This window comes from Pecten maximus, chromosome 2, assembly GCF_902652985.1.
Source record: "Pecten maximus chromosome 2, xPecMax1.1, whole genome shotgun sequence".
Taxonomy (NCBI): Eukaryota; Metazoa; Mollusca; class Bivalvia; order Pectinida; family Pectinidae; genus Pecten; species Pecten maximus.
Genome location: NC_047016.1, coordinates 39,150,760 through 39,170,210, shown reverse-complemented (window position 1 = coordinate 39,170,210; position 19,451 = coordinate 39,150,760). Strand labels below are relative to the sequence as shown.

At 35.8% G+C, this 19,451-nt stretch overlaps 1 protein-coding gene across 7 annotated transcripts in view; it reads right to left on the bottom strand.

Moving 5' to 3' along the window:
* Positions 1-19,451, bottom strand: part of LOC117322038 (golgin subfamily B member 1-like) — a 58,918-nt gene that overhangs the window by 17,086 nt on the left and 22,381 nt on the right. For all 7 annotated transcript variants that reach the window (XM_033876749.1, XM_033876750.1, XM_033876754.1 and 4 more), the window contains 17 exons: positions 18,875-18,955; positions 15,814-15,939; positions 12,740-12,808; positions 12,171-12,308; positions 11,654-11,737; positions 11,044-11,139; positions 10,473-10,556; positions 8,583-8,795; positions 8,101-8,196; positions 7,673-7,745; positions 7,296-7,453; positions 6,980-7,159; positions 6,714-6,826; positions 3,300-3,433; positions 1,607-2,937; positions 809-1,319; positions 9-111 (listed from right to left, as the gene is read on the bottom strand). In XM_033876749.1, coding sequence (XP_033732640.1) covers positions 9-111; positions 809-1,319; positions 1,607-2,937; positions 3,300-3,433; positions 6,714-6,826; positions 6,980-7,159; positions 7,296-7,453; positions 7,673-7,745; positions 8,101-8,196; positions 8,583-8,795; positions 10,473-10,556; positions 11,044-11,139; positions 11,654-11,737; positions 12,171-12,308; positions 12,740-12,808; positions 15,814-15,939; positions 18,875-18,955 — 3,590 coding nt within the window. The remainder of the gene's footprint in view (positions 1-8; positions 112-808; positions 1,320-1,606; positions 2,938-3,299; positions 3,434-6,713; positions 6,827-6,979; positions 7,160-7,295; positions 7,454-7,672; positions 7,746-8,100; positions 8,197-8,582; positions 8,796-10,472; positions 10,557-11,043; positions 11,140-11,653; positions 11,738-12,170; positions 12,309-12,739; positions 12,809-15,813; positions 15,940-18,874; positions 18,956-19,451) is intronic.

The following is a 19,451-nucleotide window of genomic DNA, read 5'->3' as shown; positions in this document are numbered from 1 at the left end:
CAACAAACCTTTGCTCGCTCTTTCTTAAAGCATCATTTTCAGCTACCAATCCTTTATTCTCATCAGTCTGGGGTTGTTCCGAGGTCACATCATAACTTGTGTCAAACGAATCTACAATGGGTCAACAGGTTCAAAATGTAATATCAAGTTAATTATCTAAACTTCCCAAAACATGATATATATATATATATACATCATTAGTCAGTACTTATTAGGCATTCAATATATCAGATTACCTATGAAACGTTATTGTATTCTAAACAGTTTACATTTGATAATTTCAACTAGAGTTACGAAATATGAATAGATCTGAGAATTGAGGTATGTAATTGGAGCATTGAGATGATCATGATTTGGGGTTATGAAGATGCTTTATTAATTTCAGTGTGTTTAAACTATGGTAAAGCAAAGTAGTATATACTAGCATAAAGTGGTCAGTATAAAATTCTAACACCTATACAAGCCAATTGATCAGTTTATCATTCCCTCAATTTTTCTCTCAAATCATTTTGTACCACCAGCGTTGGATTTTTTTGGGTGCCAATGTGAAAGAACAGGGAAAACATTTCTGTGTATATATAGTGCCCAGATAGGAATCGAACCCATGTCTCTAGCGTGATCATCCCCAGCTCTACCAACTCAACTGAGCCAAAGAAGCATGTTCTGTCAACTGAGTGACAGACTGACTGTTTTAAGCGCAATGAACAAATCGTACCGACCCACTCATTTTATATGATTACCATGTGATACTTCAGATAAAAAGTAAAAAGTCATTCTGGATAAAAAGGATCTGTAATCGGACACCTACCCAGTATACAGGTCGACATGTTGCGTACAATGGACTTGGACATATCCACCTTGTGTTTCATCCCACGGACCTGGCTACGATCTCCGTCCTGATCTACATACACAAGTTCAGTGAGAAATGTGCTTAACTCTTCAAGCCAGTAGTTAAGCTGTGTACAAGAGTTCTGGGTATCTGATAATCTTTTCTTCAATATGGAGATCTCAGATTTTTGTGACTCTAATATTTCGTGAACAGATGAATTTTGGAAGGCTGCAATCTTTTCCTCGAGTGCAGCAACGTTGGCGCGGCTGTCCTGGAGCTGCTGTTTTAGAGAATCCGGGTTGTTGTGTTGTTGCTGTAGGAGTTTGTGTTGAAGCTCTGAGTTAGTGTCCTGGGTCTCCTGTAGATGTCTCTGTAGAGAATCCATCTGTTGATGCAGGTTTTGTAGTGTGTCACGTGAAACTAAAGTGTCATCCAGGCTATGTAATGTCTGTGCATCCTGGTCTTGTTGGCCAGATTCCCGTTGACTTTCCTGAAAAAATGATTTTCAAATGATTATGGTAAAAAGACGGAAGTTCAAATTAGAATTAATACATATTTTATACTTCTTTTTCTTTTGGAAGTATTGGATTTTTACAATTATGAAACAAAAAAAGATTAATGTCAAAATGGAAATGGAGTTTTTTTTCCATACAGCAAGGCCTAGAATACAGAATAATAGGATTAAACCTGAACTTTCTTTGTCCCAATGAGAATATAATTAATGTATATATATCTAAGATAACACAATTTAACCTGTGAAGAGAATGCTGACATTACCTTTTCTAACCTGTCTCTCAATGATTTGATGTCTCTGCTTTGTTTGATGAGAAGCTGTCTCAAAGTGGTCACTTGATCCTTCAGCGTCTCTTTATCATCAGTTGTACCAAACTTCTCAAACACCGTATCCATTACACCAGCGTAGTCCGAGCCAATGGCAGAATCCAAAGACACGACACCAGACGGTAAATTTTCCTGCGATACCGACCATTTGCGTACGGGAATCTTACTGGAGAGTGCTGCTAGATTGCTCTCACTACTAGATCGGCTACACATTGGGCTGCGGTTGATTAACCCATGGTCCTCCAAGAGGCCTTTGTAGTACTTCATCTTTTGAGTCTGGTACCGTACTGTTGCCTCTGTGGCTTTCAGCTTGTCCTCCAAGTTAGTTATGCGTTTTTTAGATTCCATTAGAAGTGTTTTCAGAGTTTCGGGCTGACTTATGGCGGAGATATCCCCTACAACAGGCGTATTTCCAGATCTTGGTCGAGGAATTTGGCTGCCTTTCTTATGGGAGCGGCCCTTTAATAAATTATCACCAAATACTGCTGAGTGAGTGCTGACTGACGAACAAGGTTCCTCTGATGTATCGGATGACATGGACCCTTCACGCCTTGCCTTGTCACTTTCTATCCTCAGTTTCTGTATTTCACTGACCATTTGCACCATGACCTCTGGGTCAAAATCATTTCCCTTACTCTGTTCATTTAACCTCAGCTGTTGTTTCAACACTGAATTCACTTCCTGTGTGTGATTTAATTGAAGAGACAATTTTTTCATTTCATTTTTAAGATCGGTTATACCACTTGTGTTAATGTCTTGTTCCTGCGAGTTTAATCGGACTTGTAGTTCACTGATCACCCGTCCTTTTCTGATCAGCTCACTTTCCAGTCTCTCAATCTCTGAGCGAAGGTACGGGATGCTGTTTTCATCATCGTCATTCTTCCCTGGAATGTTGCGTACATCGTCCATCGTAGAAAGTTTCCTGCGTAGCTCTGCATTGTCCTTCTCCTCCTGACTGAGTTGTTGCTGTAGCTGTCTGATCAGTTTACGCAGCATTGGGGCAGACATATCAGACAAGGACTGGCGATTCAGTTGAACATTCGCGTCAATAGGTGAGGGACTCCGTTTTTTACCAGGGCTCCATGTCACCGGTGAAGTTTGCGCCCCCTGGTGGTAAGAGTCTGCTCTACCCTCTCCTTCTACCCGTTGTCGCGTTTGCTGCTCATTTTTCGACTGTAGAAACTTGTTGTTTAGCTTACTCGTTTCTAGTTCTAGCTTCAGGAAGTTCAGAGTTTTCTTAAGGTCATCAATATTTTCTTGAGAAGATTCTGGCAAAAAAAATTAATATACAGAATTATATTACAAACATATACACTACAGGATGATAAATTCCTCAAGCAGTTTTAAAGTAGCTACCAAATATATAAAAGTTTAATTTTATTTCTTTAGTACAATCCCTATATTAGAGCTCTGATTTATCAAAATCAACCAGAATTCATAAAACAGCGAACATCTCTTAATACTTGAATTGGCAAATGATTGGACATTTATATTCCAGACGGTATAAAACTGACAATAAAAGTGCTTTCTAAATCCCTTACTACACATCTAAAACATACCCAGTAATATTACAGTCATAATAAGTTTTTATCTGTTAACCTCACACCAAGTAACACTAACAAATGACTACCTTTGGTCGGTATATCCTTCATCTGTCTCTCCAGAATAGTCCTCATCTGGTGATTGTGCTGTACACCATCCTCCAACTCCCTCCTCAGGGTCCTCACAGCAGCCAGTTCCTCATCTACTGCATGTGAGTGGTCACTGTGGATAACATAATAGTCATAATTATAGAGGTACCTTCAGGGGTTAACCCGATAGTCTGTACGAGAGCTCGAGTATGTTATCTAAATTCATTAAACAGTAATGAAATACTCAAATTTAATGCTGGTGAGGAACCAATGCTAGGTGGATCCCCTTTAATTGCACCCCCCTCCCCCACACTTTTAAAGAAGATCCTATCTTTTTTATAATTTTTTTTTTTCTTTAAAAAAAAAAAAATAAATAAATTATGATATTCATTTATCACTAGAAACTAAGTTTGAAAAAAAAAATGTAAATCTGGTAAGAAGACTACGTTTTAACTTCAATTCAGCTTTTTATCGCAATTTTCTTACATATTATTCATTTCTTCTAAACTTTCTGTGTAATTTACATCAAAAACTTTTTTGACTTTCTAAATGCATTGATCAAATCATTGGAATGCATTATTCAAAACATAGTTAGAATAAAAGTATTTGTAGACATTATAAATAATGTCCATATAATCTAGGGACTCCACAACCAGGTATCAATTTCCTCACTAACTGTACACAATTTATAAAGAATATAATAAACAACACAATGAAATTATTATATTACTGTTAATTAAAACATGTAACATTACAATATCTCACTCCCCATTGGGGGCCCCACATAAGGGATTAGATTGAGTCAATGTTGTATCAAAGCTTAACACCTAAAGGGTTGGCCATTATTTATGTTTATCAAGGAAATCCCTTTAAACCTACAATAACAAACTAACTGGGTATTAATTATCAAATTAACTGCAAACAACGTGATTAGCACTGGACAATAAACTCTTATCCTACCACCCCTATATCGTGAATAGATTCTATATGCAATACATTTTTGGATTGTTCCATTTTTGTTCTTTCCCAAATTTTGGGAATAAGGAGTCGGTCGGGCGCGACATCACACCGATTTGGAGAGTATAATCATTTCTCTGTCACGAAAGTAATCACAGCATGTTTGTGTTCCATTTGAATAAATGTTTGTATCAGTGTGGGGGATAATGGACAAATAAAACACAAACCAGAACCTGTGTAATTCACACAAACAATGGTATGTACTGTCAACAGGAATCTACGACAATACAGGTACCATCAGAGATTTAAATCTTCATTGTTTATTTATTAATTCATTTAAATATTATTTATGTATTTTGGTTCAGAAATGACCTAGTCCCTGTACACAGTTTCTGTCTAGACTACATTTCACATGATTCAATAATCTCAATGTAATTTATGGACCATTTTTTCTGATTGGCTGACTGAATTAACTACAGCCACTATGATATGATGTACAGCTGTTCAATTACTGATCTTAGGTGAAAGGTTGTGAATCTGATCTGCTGATCTTAGGTGAAAGGTTGTGAATCTGATCTGCTGATCTTAGCGAAAGGTTGTGAACTACTTATCTTAGTGAATGGTTGTGAGCTGAATTTACTGATCTTAGTGAATGATCATGAATCCAATCTACTTATCTTAGTGAATGGTTGTGAGCTGAATTTACTGATCTAAGTGAATGATCATGAATCCAATCTACTTATCTTAGTGAATGGCTGTGAACTGCTTATCTTAGTGAATGGTTGTGAACCTGATCTGCTGATCTTAGTGAATGGTTGTGAACCTGATCTGCTGATCTTAGTGAATGGTTGTGAACCTGATTTGCTGATCTTAGTAATAAGTTGTGAACCTGATTTGCTGATCTTAGTGAATGGTTGTGAACCTGATTTGCTGATCTTAGTGATTAGTTGTGAACCTGATTTACTGATCATAGTGAATGGTTGTGAACTAAATTTCCTGATCATAGTGAATTGTTTGGAACCAATCTACTGAGCTGGCCAAATGGTTGTGAGCAGCAACCAACCAATCATAACTCAACTGGTAAAATTTTGCCAGAATCTGCTCCCTCTTGGCGACCTCATAGTTGGTCCTTATTAAATAGATAATATCACTATTTCCCGAACGTCAACCAAACTAAAATGACTGCCCATCGCCAGCCACTTCGTCCAAATAGTTGAATTTAGTGAACGCAGTTTGCGGATCTCCATTGCTGTAACAGACAATGCCTCGGAACCAAATGCAGTAGAAAAACAACAGATAGAACAGAGGCTAGTTGACATTTTCAATACTGTTTCGGTAGCCTGTTCAATTTGCACACACTACTGTACAGGCATATAAGAGACGCTATTTGATTGGCTGAAAATATACTGTTGTATAGTGAGCATTGAGGTCAACTGAATATTACCCCCTTACCAGCTACTGTCAGATCTTTATAACGTAGTGTATAATAGTAATCTGTTTTTTGTCTGATTGGAATGGTTGTGAACTTTATATTACTGATCTGTTGAGTGATTGTGAACCAAATCTACTGATTTGAGTGAATGGTCAGTAACCAATCTACTGATTTGAGTGAATGGTCGGTAACCAATCTGCTGAGTTGACCAAATGGTTGTGAACGAAATCTTTTATGATTCTAGACCTTTTAGTTAATTAGAAGAAGGCATTTGATTGTTATAACAAATTTGATTCCTGCGACCTTGAATATGGTCAAGGTCATTTATTTTTGCAATATTTGTTGAGTGACATCCCAAGAACTTTCCATCCAGGTGAGCTAATAACCTTACCTGACTCTTTTAAGTTACCTCCTTCTCAAGTAGATTATGACAGACTTAAGTTTTTATTTCACTCTCCCCCACCAGTGAGTTATGACATGATTAATTCCCCTGACTCTAGTTTTAGCTCCAACTTCCAATCATTAATCTATGACAGGATCGCTTCCTCTTTTAGGTCTAGCACTTACCTCCCCTGACTGTTGTTTCTAGTTCCCCCTCTCACCACTAAGTTATGTCAGCCTTACCTCCTCTGACTGCTGTTTCTAGTCCCCCCCACCAAGTTATGTCAGACTGACCTCCCCTTACTCTTGTTTCTAGTTCCCCCTCCACCCCAAGTATTTTATAATAGACTTACCTCCCCTGACCTTTGTTTCTAGTTCCCCCTCCACCCCAAGTATTTTATTATAGACTTACCTCCCCTGACCTTTGTTTCTAGTTCCCCCTCCCACCCCAAGTATTTTATAATAGACTTACCTCCCCTGACTGTTGTTTCTAGTTCCCCCTCCCACCACTATGTTATGTCAGACTTACCTCCCCTGACTGTTGTTTCTAGTCCCCCTCCACCCTAAGTACTTTATAATAGACTTACCACCCCTGACCTTTGTTTCTAGTTTCCCCTCCACCACCAAGTTATGTCAGACTTACCTCCCCTGACTCTTGTCTCGGATACCCTCCAGTAAATGTTGCTCTCTCTTCACTGCTGCGTTCAACACCCGTAATTCATCCAACTGGGCTTGTAAGGTTTCCTGCAGTAGGCCCTAACACAGTAACAAAATTGACTTCATGAAATCCTTTGCATAAGTAAATTCTCACAGCTTTGCATGTGTCTTAATACCAATGACTATGTGTCAGAAGCCATATTGCCTGACCACAGTAATAACTAATTATTTGATAGTAGTGGTTCGCCTTACCTGCTGTCCAGCTGACCCAGTATTAGAGCTCCCTGGCGACCCATGATGTTCTGGACTACTGCCACCTGGTGTCCAACCCTGACCCTCCAGCTTATCCTTGAGCCAGTATATTTGTTTCTCCAGTGTGTGGTACTCCCGATCACCTCGGGGCACACTATCAAACTTCTGTTTCAGTTCTTGCTGTAAGTCATAAGAAATTATGTGATCAGCCAAAGTTCAACATTTTGACTTATTTACATTTACATTTCATTATATTTCATTCCATTACAGAAAATTACAGAAAATGTCACTTTTTAAATTTTCGTAGAATACGTACGATCTGCTCTCTTAGGTCCTCTTCAGTGCGCCTGGCATTCTTCAGCCCTTCTGTTTTGACAGCAAGCTCAATCTGTAGTTCCTGAAGTCTGGCATTGAGGTCTGCACTAGAGCCTGTCTGGGACTGCCGTAGCAGCATCTGAAGCTTATCCACCAGGCCTGTGGGACAAAACAGACATTACATTTGAGTTTCGGGACAGTTTCCTTATATTTGATAAAAAACTCACTGACACTAAAAGGTAGAACCGTTATATTCCTTCATACACAACAGTTATGGTAACATGAAATTGCTTCTCTCCACTTTTAATTTAAATTTGAACTTTAGATCCCGGTGTTCCATTCAAAAGCTAGAATTTATCATTGGGGTAAGGTTCTTACCGTCCTTGCCCTGAAGGTCATGTCGTAGTTGACCAGTAACTTTGTCCTTCTCCTGGACACTGTCCAGCAGTGTCTGAAACAAAACACATACAATGATCATGTTGTTACAAAATCAGAGATAAAATCATGCATAACTATAATAGGTTTAAATCTCCATTCATCAGAAAAGCATCATTAGCCATTTCCACAACCTATGCATCACCGACTTATTACTAAATCACACAGATCCTTTCAACTCCATGACACCCCAAAGTACCAGCGGATGATCACATTATATTCCTCACTTATACGACTTTGTATTGAGTTTACATACACAAAATGTTTGACAAGGGTACATATCATTCTTCTGATAGCTAGGATGAACAGAGAAAATTATTTATAGATGAACATGTATCTTGTTGACAAGTGATGGTAATAAAAGTTCATACACTGATGGTTTTGTCCTTGTCAGAGATGACGGCTCGTAGTTTATCCAAAACGTCCTGACTTTGCTGGTGTGACCAACTCGCCTGGCTATCAGCAGACTGGAAGCCACAAATTATATTTACATTCAATACATCAAAGTAGCAAATTAATGTGACAGTAGTAAAATCAAGTAAGAAATGGAAATGTGCTATATAAATTATACATTACTAGAGCAGAAATAGTGATTTGGACAATTTCAAATGGAAAAGAGAGAAGGGACATAACTCTTGTTAACATGAACTAATTTAAAAAAAAAAAAAAAAAGATTTGAGACAGGTTGGAATGATACTTAGCATAATGGAAATTGTTGAAGTAAATTTAAATGATCATCTCAAAAGTTAAAATTTGAAAACAAAATCTGACAAATTGATTACTATTAGAGACTATTAGATAAGACTCCACGTGAGACCATTAGAACCAATTATCAAAATAAATCTTCATTTACCTGTAGATCATTCTGTTTCCTTCTCAGCTCCATCTCTAGCTTCCTTAAATCCCCAGCCATTTTCAGCATCTCTTGCTCCATGTTACTAATGTCCTTCCTGTGTTTGTCGCCCATCTCGCCGATCTCTGCCTCTCTGGCCTGCAGTTTCTTCAGCAGACTGTTTACACACTCGGCATTGGCCGTCAAAGTCTTGTCCTTCTCATCAATCATATCCTTAGTGGGAGGAACATGCATATTGATTAGATAGGAGTTTGTGTGATTCATGGGAGGAACATGCATATTGATTAGATAGGAATTTGTGTGATTCAATGTAGTTTGATAAAATCTGGTAGAATTTTAAATGTCTTATCCGATATTTAGGCTAGATGCTAAGAGTTAACTGAAAATTAGCTTTAAAACAGTGGAACAAATTTACTTTTCAATGTTAATGAGAAGAAACAAAAGAGATTTCTAGAAGGAGGAACTATCAGTGAATGTTTCTCTCAAATGTAATGAAGTTAGAGGTAATTTTATTTTTTAATTGATATCAGGTTTGACTTAAATATCATAAATCTCTACATTTGGTATTTAGAAATCAGACAAATACACTTCAAAATATACCAAACCCGTCTTTTTAATTTCCTTAATAGCAAAACAAACATTTTACTTTAATGGAGTAACTGCTTGTTAACAAAAGATGACCATGTCTGGTCAGTGATTTTTTTAGGGTCGATTTGGGGCCGAATTTCGGCCCCTTCCCCTAAAGAAATTTTGTTGTATTTTCCCAATTTCTTGCTCATATTTTCCCATTCAGAAAATATCCCTTCATATTAATTGGTATAAAGAAATGCTGACCAAAATGTATTTCACAAGAAATTTTCAACGCCGGTGTTCTCGTTCTATGTTGGTCGCGTTCGATAACGCAAATTCCCGTGCTTTCTGTTTCCGTGTCTGAAACGATGTCGTTTTTCTCAATGTTTCAAATCGAGCGCACCGCGAAAGTCTGTGTCGATCGAGTGTTTTAATCCCACACGTGTCTCACATATGCTATGACAAGCGCTTGAAAGTTTAAGATCATGTAAACAAGAGTCGCACAACACGAAGTATTATGTCAAAAGACTGACAAAAAAGATAGGAAAGGCCTTACGAAAGTGAGTGACTTCTTCAAAAAGTCTTCCGGCGGCGATATACCAAACAACCCGTCAACCAATGAATCATCATCCAACATTGAATCTGTTTTATCAACCGTCCAGACGGAATGTTTACCCGTAGCAAACGTCAATGTACATGTAACCCGCGACGAAAATCTGGTATTAACTTTATCGGGAAAAAAGAGGAGCAGCGTCGATAGATGAACATTTAATGCTGCCAAATATGGATCTTCCTTCTCTTGTCTTTATCACAGTAGTGTGACATGTGGCTACATGTGCAAGTACTGAGAATTGTTTGAGAATTATTTATTTTTTGGTGCACATTTGAGTTGTAAGCCATTTGTTACAAAAGGGTATAAAACTTGGGACACATCCTTCAAGAAAATTGAAAAAACATGACAACTGGCCTGGACTCTTTGGTGGACATGTTCAAGGGGCAAAAAACAAGGAAAATGGCCCTTTAGATAGCTATTAAGAATCATTAGGCCAGATGAATGTTGAAAATTTAACAGATAAATAAATATATGGACGTGTTATTGACTTTTTTTTTTCATTTAAAACCAACACCAAATTTTCCCAATTGGGGAAAAATGCCGCTGTATTTTCCCAATTGAAAAGGTACAGGCCCCTGTAAAAAAGGATGAAAAAATCACTGCTGGTGACATATCTGGGTGTTGTGACAATTTCACTGACTGTGCTATAGTTAATTTGATGTCTAACTTGTTAATGGTAAATGAGTTTAACAAACACAGAAACCTACCTGTATTGTACGATCCTTGTTCTGGACTGTCATCTTCAAGTCCATCACTTCATCTGTTGTCATTGGGGCCCGCTTCATGGTTTCCTACATAGAACAGGGCAAAGGATCAGAGACTAAAATATATTCATCCAAAACACTAAAATTAAATCAGTTGTATATATATATATGCAGAAATTCCATATTAGGTGTGAAGAAATGGTTATTAATTGAAATTGTAATTTATCTCGTGTGAAGAAATGGTTATTGATAGAAATTGTAATTTATCTTGTGTGAAGAAATGGTTATTAATAGAAATTGTACTTTATCTTGTGTGAAGAAATGTTTATTAATAGAAATTGTAATTTATCTTGTGTGAAGAAATGGTTATTGATAGAAATTGTAATTTATTTTGTGTGAAGAAATGGTTATTAACAGAAATTGTAATTTATCTCATAACCAGCATGTTCTGAGTATAGTGTCACGAGTATCATAAGACGTGTAATTACACTATCATGATGTCAAACAAATGACAATATAATCTACTAGTCGACTTATGTGGTGGTGATATTACAAGGGAGATAACTGTGTTTACCTTGAGCAGAGCCTCCTTGTCACCAACAGAATCCTGTAAACGACCGATTATGGAGTTCTTCTCTGCTAGAGCATGTTTGTAGCTCTGTTCTGCATCCTGGAAAACAAAAAGGCAGATAAATTCACTTACAATATTGTTTTAAATTAATTTTCTCATTTAAAAAAAACATGAAATTTCTCTGTACATATTTTTTTTTTTAAATCCTCAGGAATTTTTCAGTAATTAACCATATGAAAAAGATTTAAGATATCATGAATCAGATTAAACAAGAACATAACAGTCCTATATGGAGTTTGAATTTATCTGGAAATGAGACAATATTTTTTTCCAGAGGAAGAGTGTGGCTCCATATTTTTAATACCACTTCAATATCAAAACGAAAAGTCATACACAATTTGAACTGCATGGTTATAGAATATTGGGCTAAAACATGTATCAACACATTACAAGGTGCTGACAGAAAACTGACTTTCAGTTGGTGAGATGAAACGCAGCAATAGTTGGAGTCAGTAGCTATTACAGGCTATATGTGATGATAAAATTAAGCTCGACAGAGTACCTCAGTCACGCCTGTAAGGACTAAAATGAAAGCCTCGGCTTGTGTACGTACCTCTAAAGCTTTCTCAGCAGCTTTCATCCCATCCCGTGCTTTTCTTAGGTTGTTTTCTTTCTCCTTGTTTGCCTTCTCCAAACGCTGGTGAAAATTTAGAAAATTTTATTTTATATTTTGTAAATCAATAAGACTTATACATGTATCTGCAAGATGTATGTGTCATTGATATTACAGATTCTGTTGGTGAAGCCCTTTGTCAACAACAAAACAATCATGATCCCCAAAATATCATTGCAACTTGAATATGCAAGCATGGAAGGATTCAAGTGAAATATTTTTAGAAAGTCAAACATGTGTGAAATGATTCTTTAAACAGGAATACGGGTCTAGAAACCAAGCGTCACTTTACAGAGGTTACGCGACACAATGGACCTAAAAGTGGTACATTACTCACTGCCTCAACATCCTACACACCATCACATGGCAGTAAACTTCAGTGAGTCAAAAGTTATTTGCAGGATAAAGGATACGTATTTGACCTTTGACCTCAAAATGTCGTCAGACAGTAACTTACATCAATGGTGTCCTCAGCAGTAATAAGCATTTTATTGGCTCTGGTGATGTCTTCCTCCTTATCACTCAGTACACGTCTCAACTCCTCCAGCTTCTTCTCTTTCTCCCCAACCACCGTTGCATGTTCCTCTAACGCCCTCTGGTGGAACAAAGACAAGGGACAAAACTCAGTCATATTACCATACCCAGTAAGGCAATGCAATCCAACATGTCAATACAAACCATAGCGAGATTGATGAGACAATTTTTCATAGGAAATTATCAGCACAAGATATATTTTAATGATACTTGTAAAACTAAAGGTCTGCAGAACAACAGCTACCCTATAGCCGAAACATGTAAACAATGCTCTCCAATAAATAAATAAATAAATCGGACCATTGAATGAATCTCCTTAATGGGCTTACCGTTTTTACACATATATTTGTCGAAAATTGATAACACACAAGGCTGCTAAGTTTTAGCATATATTTATATACAAGAGAGATTGAGAGAAACTTTAAGTCCTCCCCACTTTGATAGGGACTAATAAATTATTGAGGTATGGTAACGTTGAATAAATTAACATACTGCTAGTGCCCGGTCACTTTCCTTCAGCTGTCTAGTCAGTTTGTCCATCATTTCACCACTGGTCACCTCCTACATCAACATATCAATATGTATATAATAATTTCATTGTTGATACAGTACCATGCTCTACAAACAAAGTCAGTTATACTGGAGCTTTTATAGTTATATAATTATAAGAAAAGTTTTTTCTGTGTTAAAAATACCGATGTACACTAGCAAATATCAGCAAAAATTATCAACAAGTTCCATCAGCTTAGACATAATGGAAATGGTAAAATTCTTTTCAGTCATTCAGAAGAAAACACCTAGTGACAGATCCCAAACTTTTGGCATCACTTGAATTAATTAGATCACTGTAGAGTTTCTCATGACATCAAACTCAGAGTGTGCTAATAATATAAATTATGTCAGCACATTATTACATAACATAACATATAGTATATACCGTATTTATCCTAAAATAAGACCCCTCACCTCGAGTAAAAATTTAGTACCACTTTTATCCTCAATTAGCCCCCTACTCTGTGTAAAAGTTTATAGTACTGTATTAAATTTTGGGGAGGGGCTTATTTTTGAAACAATTTTGAATTAATTTACTACTTGAAATTAATGATTCTGCAAAAAGGGAAGAGGGTGGCATACTTGTGGGCAGATGCTAATTAGCTGATAAATATGCTAGATGTGTCCGAGAAACATGCCCCCACTGGAAACGGGAGAATTCTGGAATGTTTTAAAATCTAGTGTTAATGACCCATGACTTTTCAAAATAACACTAAAGAGTTACACAAAAGAAAGGACTGGAACAATGTAGTATTGTAAACAAGATTCTACACTTTTGGTTAATTCTTTTTCTTTGATAAATTTATCTAATTCCCCATGGATTAATGAAGTCTCTCTTAATTTCTTGCATTTTTTAATATTTTTTTGTTTGTTATATTTTTGTTTTGGTTTTAAACTTTCAATCAAAATTCTTACATTTAAATGTCTACAACCTCATGACTTCTCAGAATAAGTACAGAGATACACAAAAGAAAGACTGGAACAAAGCATTGTAAACAAGATTCTACACTTTTGGTTATAATTTTTTTTCTGTAATAATTTATTCTAATTTCCCTTGGATTGATGCAAGTCTCCCTTTATTTCTTTGTTGTTTTTTTTTTTTTTGTTTGTTTGTTTGTTTGTTTTGTTTTGTATTAAATCACAGTTCTACATATGGATTTATTTAAGAGAGTAAATGAGCAAAAAACGAAATTATGATGAGTTAACAGGCAAGGCTAACATTGTATCGTCTACCCCTCCCTATCAACCATGAGATGTGGGGTTATAATAAAAGGAAATTAAAGAAAAGAGTATACACACACCTTTTAATATGAAATAGGCTTATAATAGTGTGTAACAGACACGTGTAAGTAAACCACATGTCGCTGACTTTAGGTCATCAGTACTACTGTGATATATTTGGTGCCAGCTGTCTACGTGGTACAACGTTAAGTCCAGCTCTTAAGTAACATGTTGGTTGTATAAGTTAGAGTACAAATTTCTTAGGTTGAGTAACCTTATTACAATAAAACTTATATATTTACAAGACTGATTATAGTAATAATTTGCGTCACTAGATAATCTGTTATTCTATTTCTGGTGGTCCAAATAAGTAGTGTACTTTTAAGGTAAGCTGGGATCACACCTGCCTTAATTTTCAAGTTCAAGTTCAAGTTCAAGATGTATGACACGTGCCAATTATTTTGTAATCATTGCAGAAATTTAAGCATGATAACAGTACATTTATGTTTTCTGTCACAAAAAAAGTTAAAACAATCAATTTTAAGCTGCTTTTTTTTGCAGTGAAATTAAAAGAATCAGATTAAAAATCAAGACAAATCTAAAGTACATTTCTGTGGAAAGTATTGGCACATATGATCTAGAATTAAAATAAATACAAATGGTAGCTATATATATGATGTTAAAAGCTCGGACTAATTATTCAGAGCCATCTGGTTTTGACAGCTTATTAAACTTTCACCACAAATTAATAGAATGATGTGTGAAGATGCATAATACATAGTAATGTAAACATTTCCTTCATAATGTTAAATTTAGAGACAGAAATGTAACTCATTGTTGTAAACCAATAAAGTTAAGCATTACATACCCTATAGAAAAATATTGTTCAATTTAATTACGTTAAATAAATATTATCTTTATATTTATTTATCTTTATAATTTTGTAACAGAAATCCTGTGACATTTTCCAATTGAATTCTGGTGTGTGTCTTGTTAAGGGAAAAATAGTTCCTGTCTGCATTCTACAAATGGTCCATTTGAAATGGTGATCCTTAGACTAAATAACTGTCACGACTTTCAAGTATTCAATTGACATATAAATGCATATCACTGATTGAAGTAAAAAGCTTATCCATAAATTTTGCCCTAAATCCAAGTGAAATACCACTGATGCTGATACTTAGGGTACCAGTGCATCAGTTAACTTTTCATACAATTAAAGTGACATTCTATAATAAGAAATTTCGCAATGCCCATTAGGGCAGTCATAACCATTGTCTTGAGGTCTTCTACACCTGTTTGAGAAACAAAAATGCAATTTACCTGAAGTTTGAATTCACAGATCCAAGATTCAAACAAGGACTCACTTTTCATATTTAGATCGAAGGAATATCCCCATATTCATGCATGTCTAACTTGTTATTACATACACTTAATTTCATATACAAGGACTTTTCAAGGACACATCTAGGATTCACGACTTTGTAAAGCCTCATACCGAATTCAAGGACATTTCAAGGTCACTGACTAGGATTCAAGACTTCTCACGTTTTTTCAATACAATATACATGTACCAAATTCAAGGACTTTTCAATGTCAATGACTAGTCTAGGATTAAAGACTTCTCAAGACTTTTCAATGTCACATACGAAATTCAAGAACTTTTCAAGATTGGAGTAGTACTCTGTGCTTTGAATAGGCCCTCTAGTAAACATATACCTCATGACCCCAACCTTAACGAGTATGAGACACAAGACAAGGTGACTGCAGAAATCTACATTCTGATTACAGACCTGCGGAGTGTTGAAGATCCCCATACATGTACGGAGTTGTTTGTCTTTGTCTCTCAGTACATCGTTTAGCTGGTGGATTGTGTTGTCCTTCTCACTAACGAGTTTCTGGGACTCGTCCAGCATGTCCTACGGAACAATAATGGACATCATGACAAACAAATGAAACATATCAATATAAGTCAATATCAGTAAATAACATGTACTGAAATTAATCTAACAAATGTCTCAAGAGTACAAACTTTTGAAGTTAAGCCAGTTCTTTCACAATGACATTATATTTTTTGTGAATGCGTGGTGGTTTTTCTTTTCTTTTTGACTGAATTGCTATCTTGTTCTGGGGGGATGGACCATCACTTAAATATGTAGAAATGTTTCTCATGCTTCAAGCTTTATGATTTGACAGTAACAAGATGCGGTGGGGTGGGGAGGCTTATTATAATAAACTAGATATTTTTGCTGAGGTTACATGTGTAATATCCTAATAAATAAGACATTATCAATTTGACCATAACAAAACCTACTCAGTAACAATTGTGCACGATTAAAATGTGTGACTTGGGTATTTCACCAACTAACATAAATGTTTATACTGGACATGTGGAACCTTGCTCTATTGCCAGATTAATAATTCAAGCAATCAGATATTAAGAGATCAGTTTGATGAAGGGTGGACATTAAACCGACTGAGTATCTCATTAACATAATTGGTATAGCCCCCTTTTTTATGTCTCTACAAGGTTGAAAGACTTGAGGTTGTCAATAATAGCACTGATCTTACCACCTGGAAGATCCCCTGTTGTCTCTATCCTTCAGTGGGGATCTATCCACTGGGTTCTGGTGACTTTTATGGTGTGAAACAATACAGCTGTTAATTTTACAGTAACACAATGACCTTGACCCAAATAAGGACATGTCGAACCCCCACTGAACCTATACATATATATATGTTTATCAGAATGTGGAATTTCACCAGTTCTTGACTTCTCAATTCTGGGAAAACTTCCAGATAATGTCAAAATTTTGATATTCTAAAACAAAATTGTCTTGGAGACACATAAAACACATAACATACTGTACAAGTTATAAGGCGGCCAATATTTAGTCTAATTCCACTCAAATGTTAGGTGATATCTTATCGTAACTGGAATAAATGAAATATGATTTTGAATGACATTCTTTTAATATACAACAATCTCCTAGCCTTAGAGGAATCTGGGTACAAAGATTATCAATACTATCATATTTATCCTCAAATAAGCCCACTCCTCCAGTGTTAAAGATAAGCATTAAAGTTTAAGGAGGGCTTAAAAAAACTACTTGTGAGCCATTTTAGCTTAGTTTTCTGAAATTGATGAATCTTCATACTAGAAAATGTCTGTAAGACATAAATGACCCCTCTGCCATTTGACAGCCCAAAATAGTTTGTGAGGATAGCATCAGTAGCTCTTGAGATTAGCTAGTTACATTGCAACATGACAGGACGGGATGGACATTGGTAACACTACATGCCCCCCCCCCCCATTTTCATGGCGGGGACATAAAAAGAAGGAGCTTATTTGTAACTGGGTGCTTATTTCCAGATAAATATGGTAATTAAGAATTACAGGACAATAAAATTACACTTGTTAACAATTCAGCTGAACTACAATAGATATGTGTGGCTTAATACTAGGAATGGACTTATTGTAGAATATTTTCGATACACAGGTACATAAAGAATTTTTTCGCTACATATCACCTACAACATTGCATACAAATTGTCTACCCCCATCAAATAATACAGCCAGCACACTCTCCACCCCTGGCTGTTTTTATTAGGATACTTATATTGAACTGTGAGATTGTAATCATACTGTAATGTATTTTTACGTAGTACTTAAACATGTTTTCCTAATTTTCTGAAGCAACCCCACACTAGACTGAAACAATTCTAAATACCAAACTGACCAGTTTATTACAACTTTTAGAGACATATATTAACATACTACTGTTATAATATCTCAAAATGGGTCTTCACACACATGTGTGAAAAAAGATAAATATTTTTAGTCTTTGCCACAAATGTAAATTAAAGAGACACACAACTTTGTATCGAAAGATTAGACATTTCACATTTGTATGTTATTTTGGACCGTACATGTAAATTAAAAAATAAATGAATATTTAAACATGGTTTAAAATTTATTTTAATGCATTATTCTACCTCTCAGTCGGCACCATAAAGAAATACCAGTAATATAAGAATGAATAAAAAATGTTTAGGTTTTAAAACTCTGTGACAGTAAGATTTATGTGTAGATTTCCTGTTGAGATTTTCTGTACTTTGTCTAAATAATTTAAATCCAAGCAACTTTAAAGGTTGAAAAGACCTCTTCTGAAAATATGGCAAGGAATTTGTTTTGCCTTAATCTTAAAATGTCTTTTTTAAAGTAATATTCAAGTCAAGGTCACTTATGGTTGTCATCGAGGTCAAGGTGAAGGTAAAAAGCTTGTTTCTAATTATAACTTGTGGTACTCCCAAAGACAATGGGCACTTGTAGGTTTATTTTGTTTAACATCCTATTAATAGTCAGGATCATTTAAGGACATGCCCGGTTTTCGAGGTGCAGGAAAGCCGAAGTACCCGCGGAGAAAAAACCATCGGCCAATGGTCAGTACCCAGCAAATGCCCTACATGGGTTTCGAACTCACGACACAGAAGTGGAGGGCTAGTGATAAAGTGGTGGGACACCTTAAACACTCTACCACCGCAGTCCCCTGGGTACTTGAATTGGCAGGAACATGTTAGCGTACTTGACAGAACTCATAGTAGTGAATTTAGACTTAACCTGAATTTTTTATGACACGAAATGGAAAAGTGGATGGAATGGATTCCTAGCTTTGAAGTTCTTGTAAAAAAAAACCCAGTATTGCTATCATAGTTTGTATGGACCATATCAAAAGGAGATTCGAAAAATTTCAAAAAGTTGGACAGAATTTATTTCTTCCTTGAGAAAGCTACAGTTACAATATATGCAATCTTGACGAGGGGTATGTGGAAAGACGTCCTAGACAATCCTACCTTATAATGCTTGATGGGACTACTGTGGGCAGATGAGGGATTGGACGGCACTCGATCCTTCTTCAGTTGGTCTTGTAGAACCTGTAGATAACAAAACAATCACTTATAAAAAACAGCAAACATAGACATTGTTCTTTCAGAACATTCTTCAATTTAGAATAAAATCTTTGGAATAAATAAACAAAATTTAGTTGTTTTTTTTTCTTTCAAAATTTAGTTTTAAAACATTTTGGTTGTAAACTAATTCTTGTAAAATTAGTGTATTCCAGTTATTGAATAATTTCATAATTTAATTTATTCATTAATTATTCAAATGCACATTTTTGTTGGACTTATAATGATGTAGACAGGTATTAGGCCTACATATCAAGACTATCAGAATGGCTGGCTTTTCCATTTAACAATTCCTTCACTTCAAACCCTCAGGTCTTCCATCAATAAATCTAACCTTGACCTTACGATCATCTTTCCGCTGAAGACCAATGCTGAGTATCAATTATTCAATGATTAAGCTATTTTACTACACAAACACAGGATGCTCATATCTTATTTACTGAATTTCTCTGTTTCTATTTCT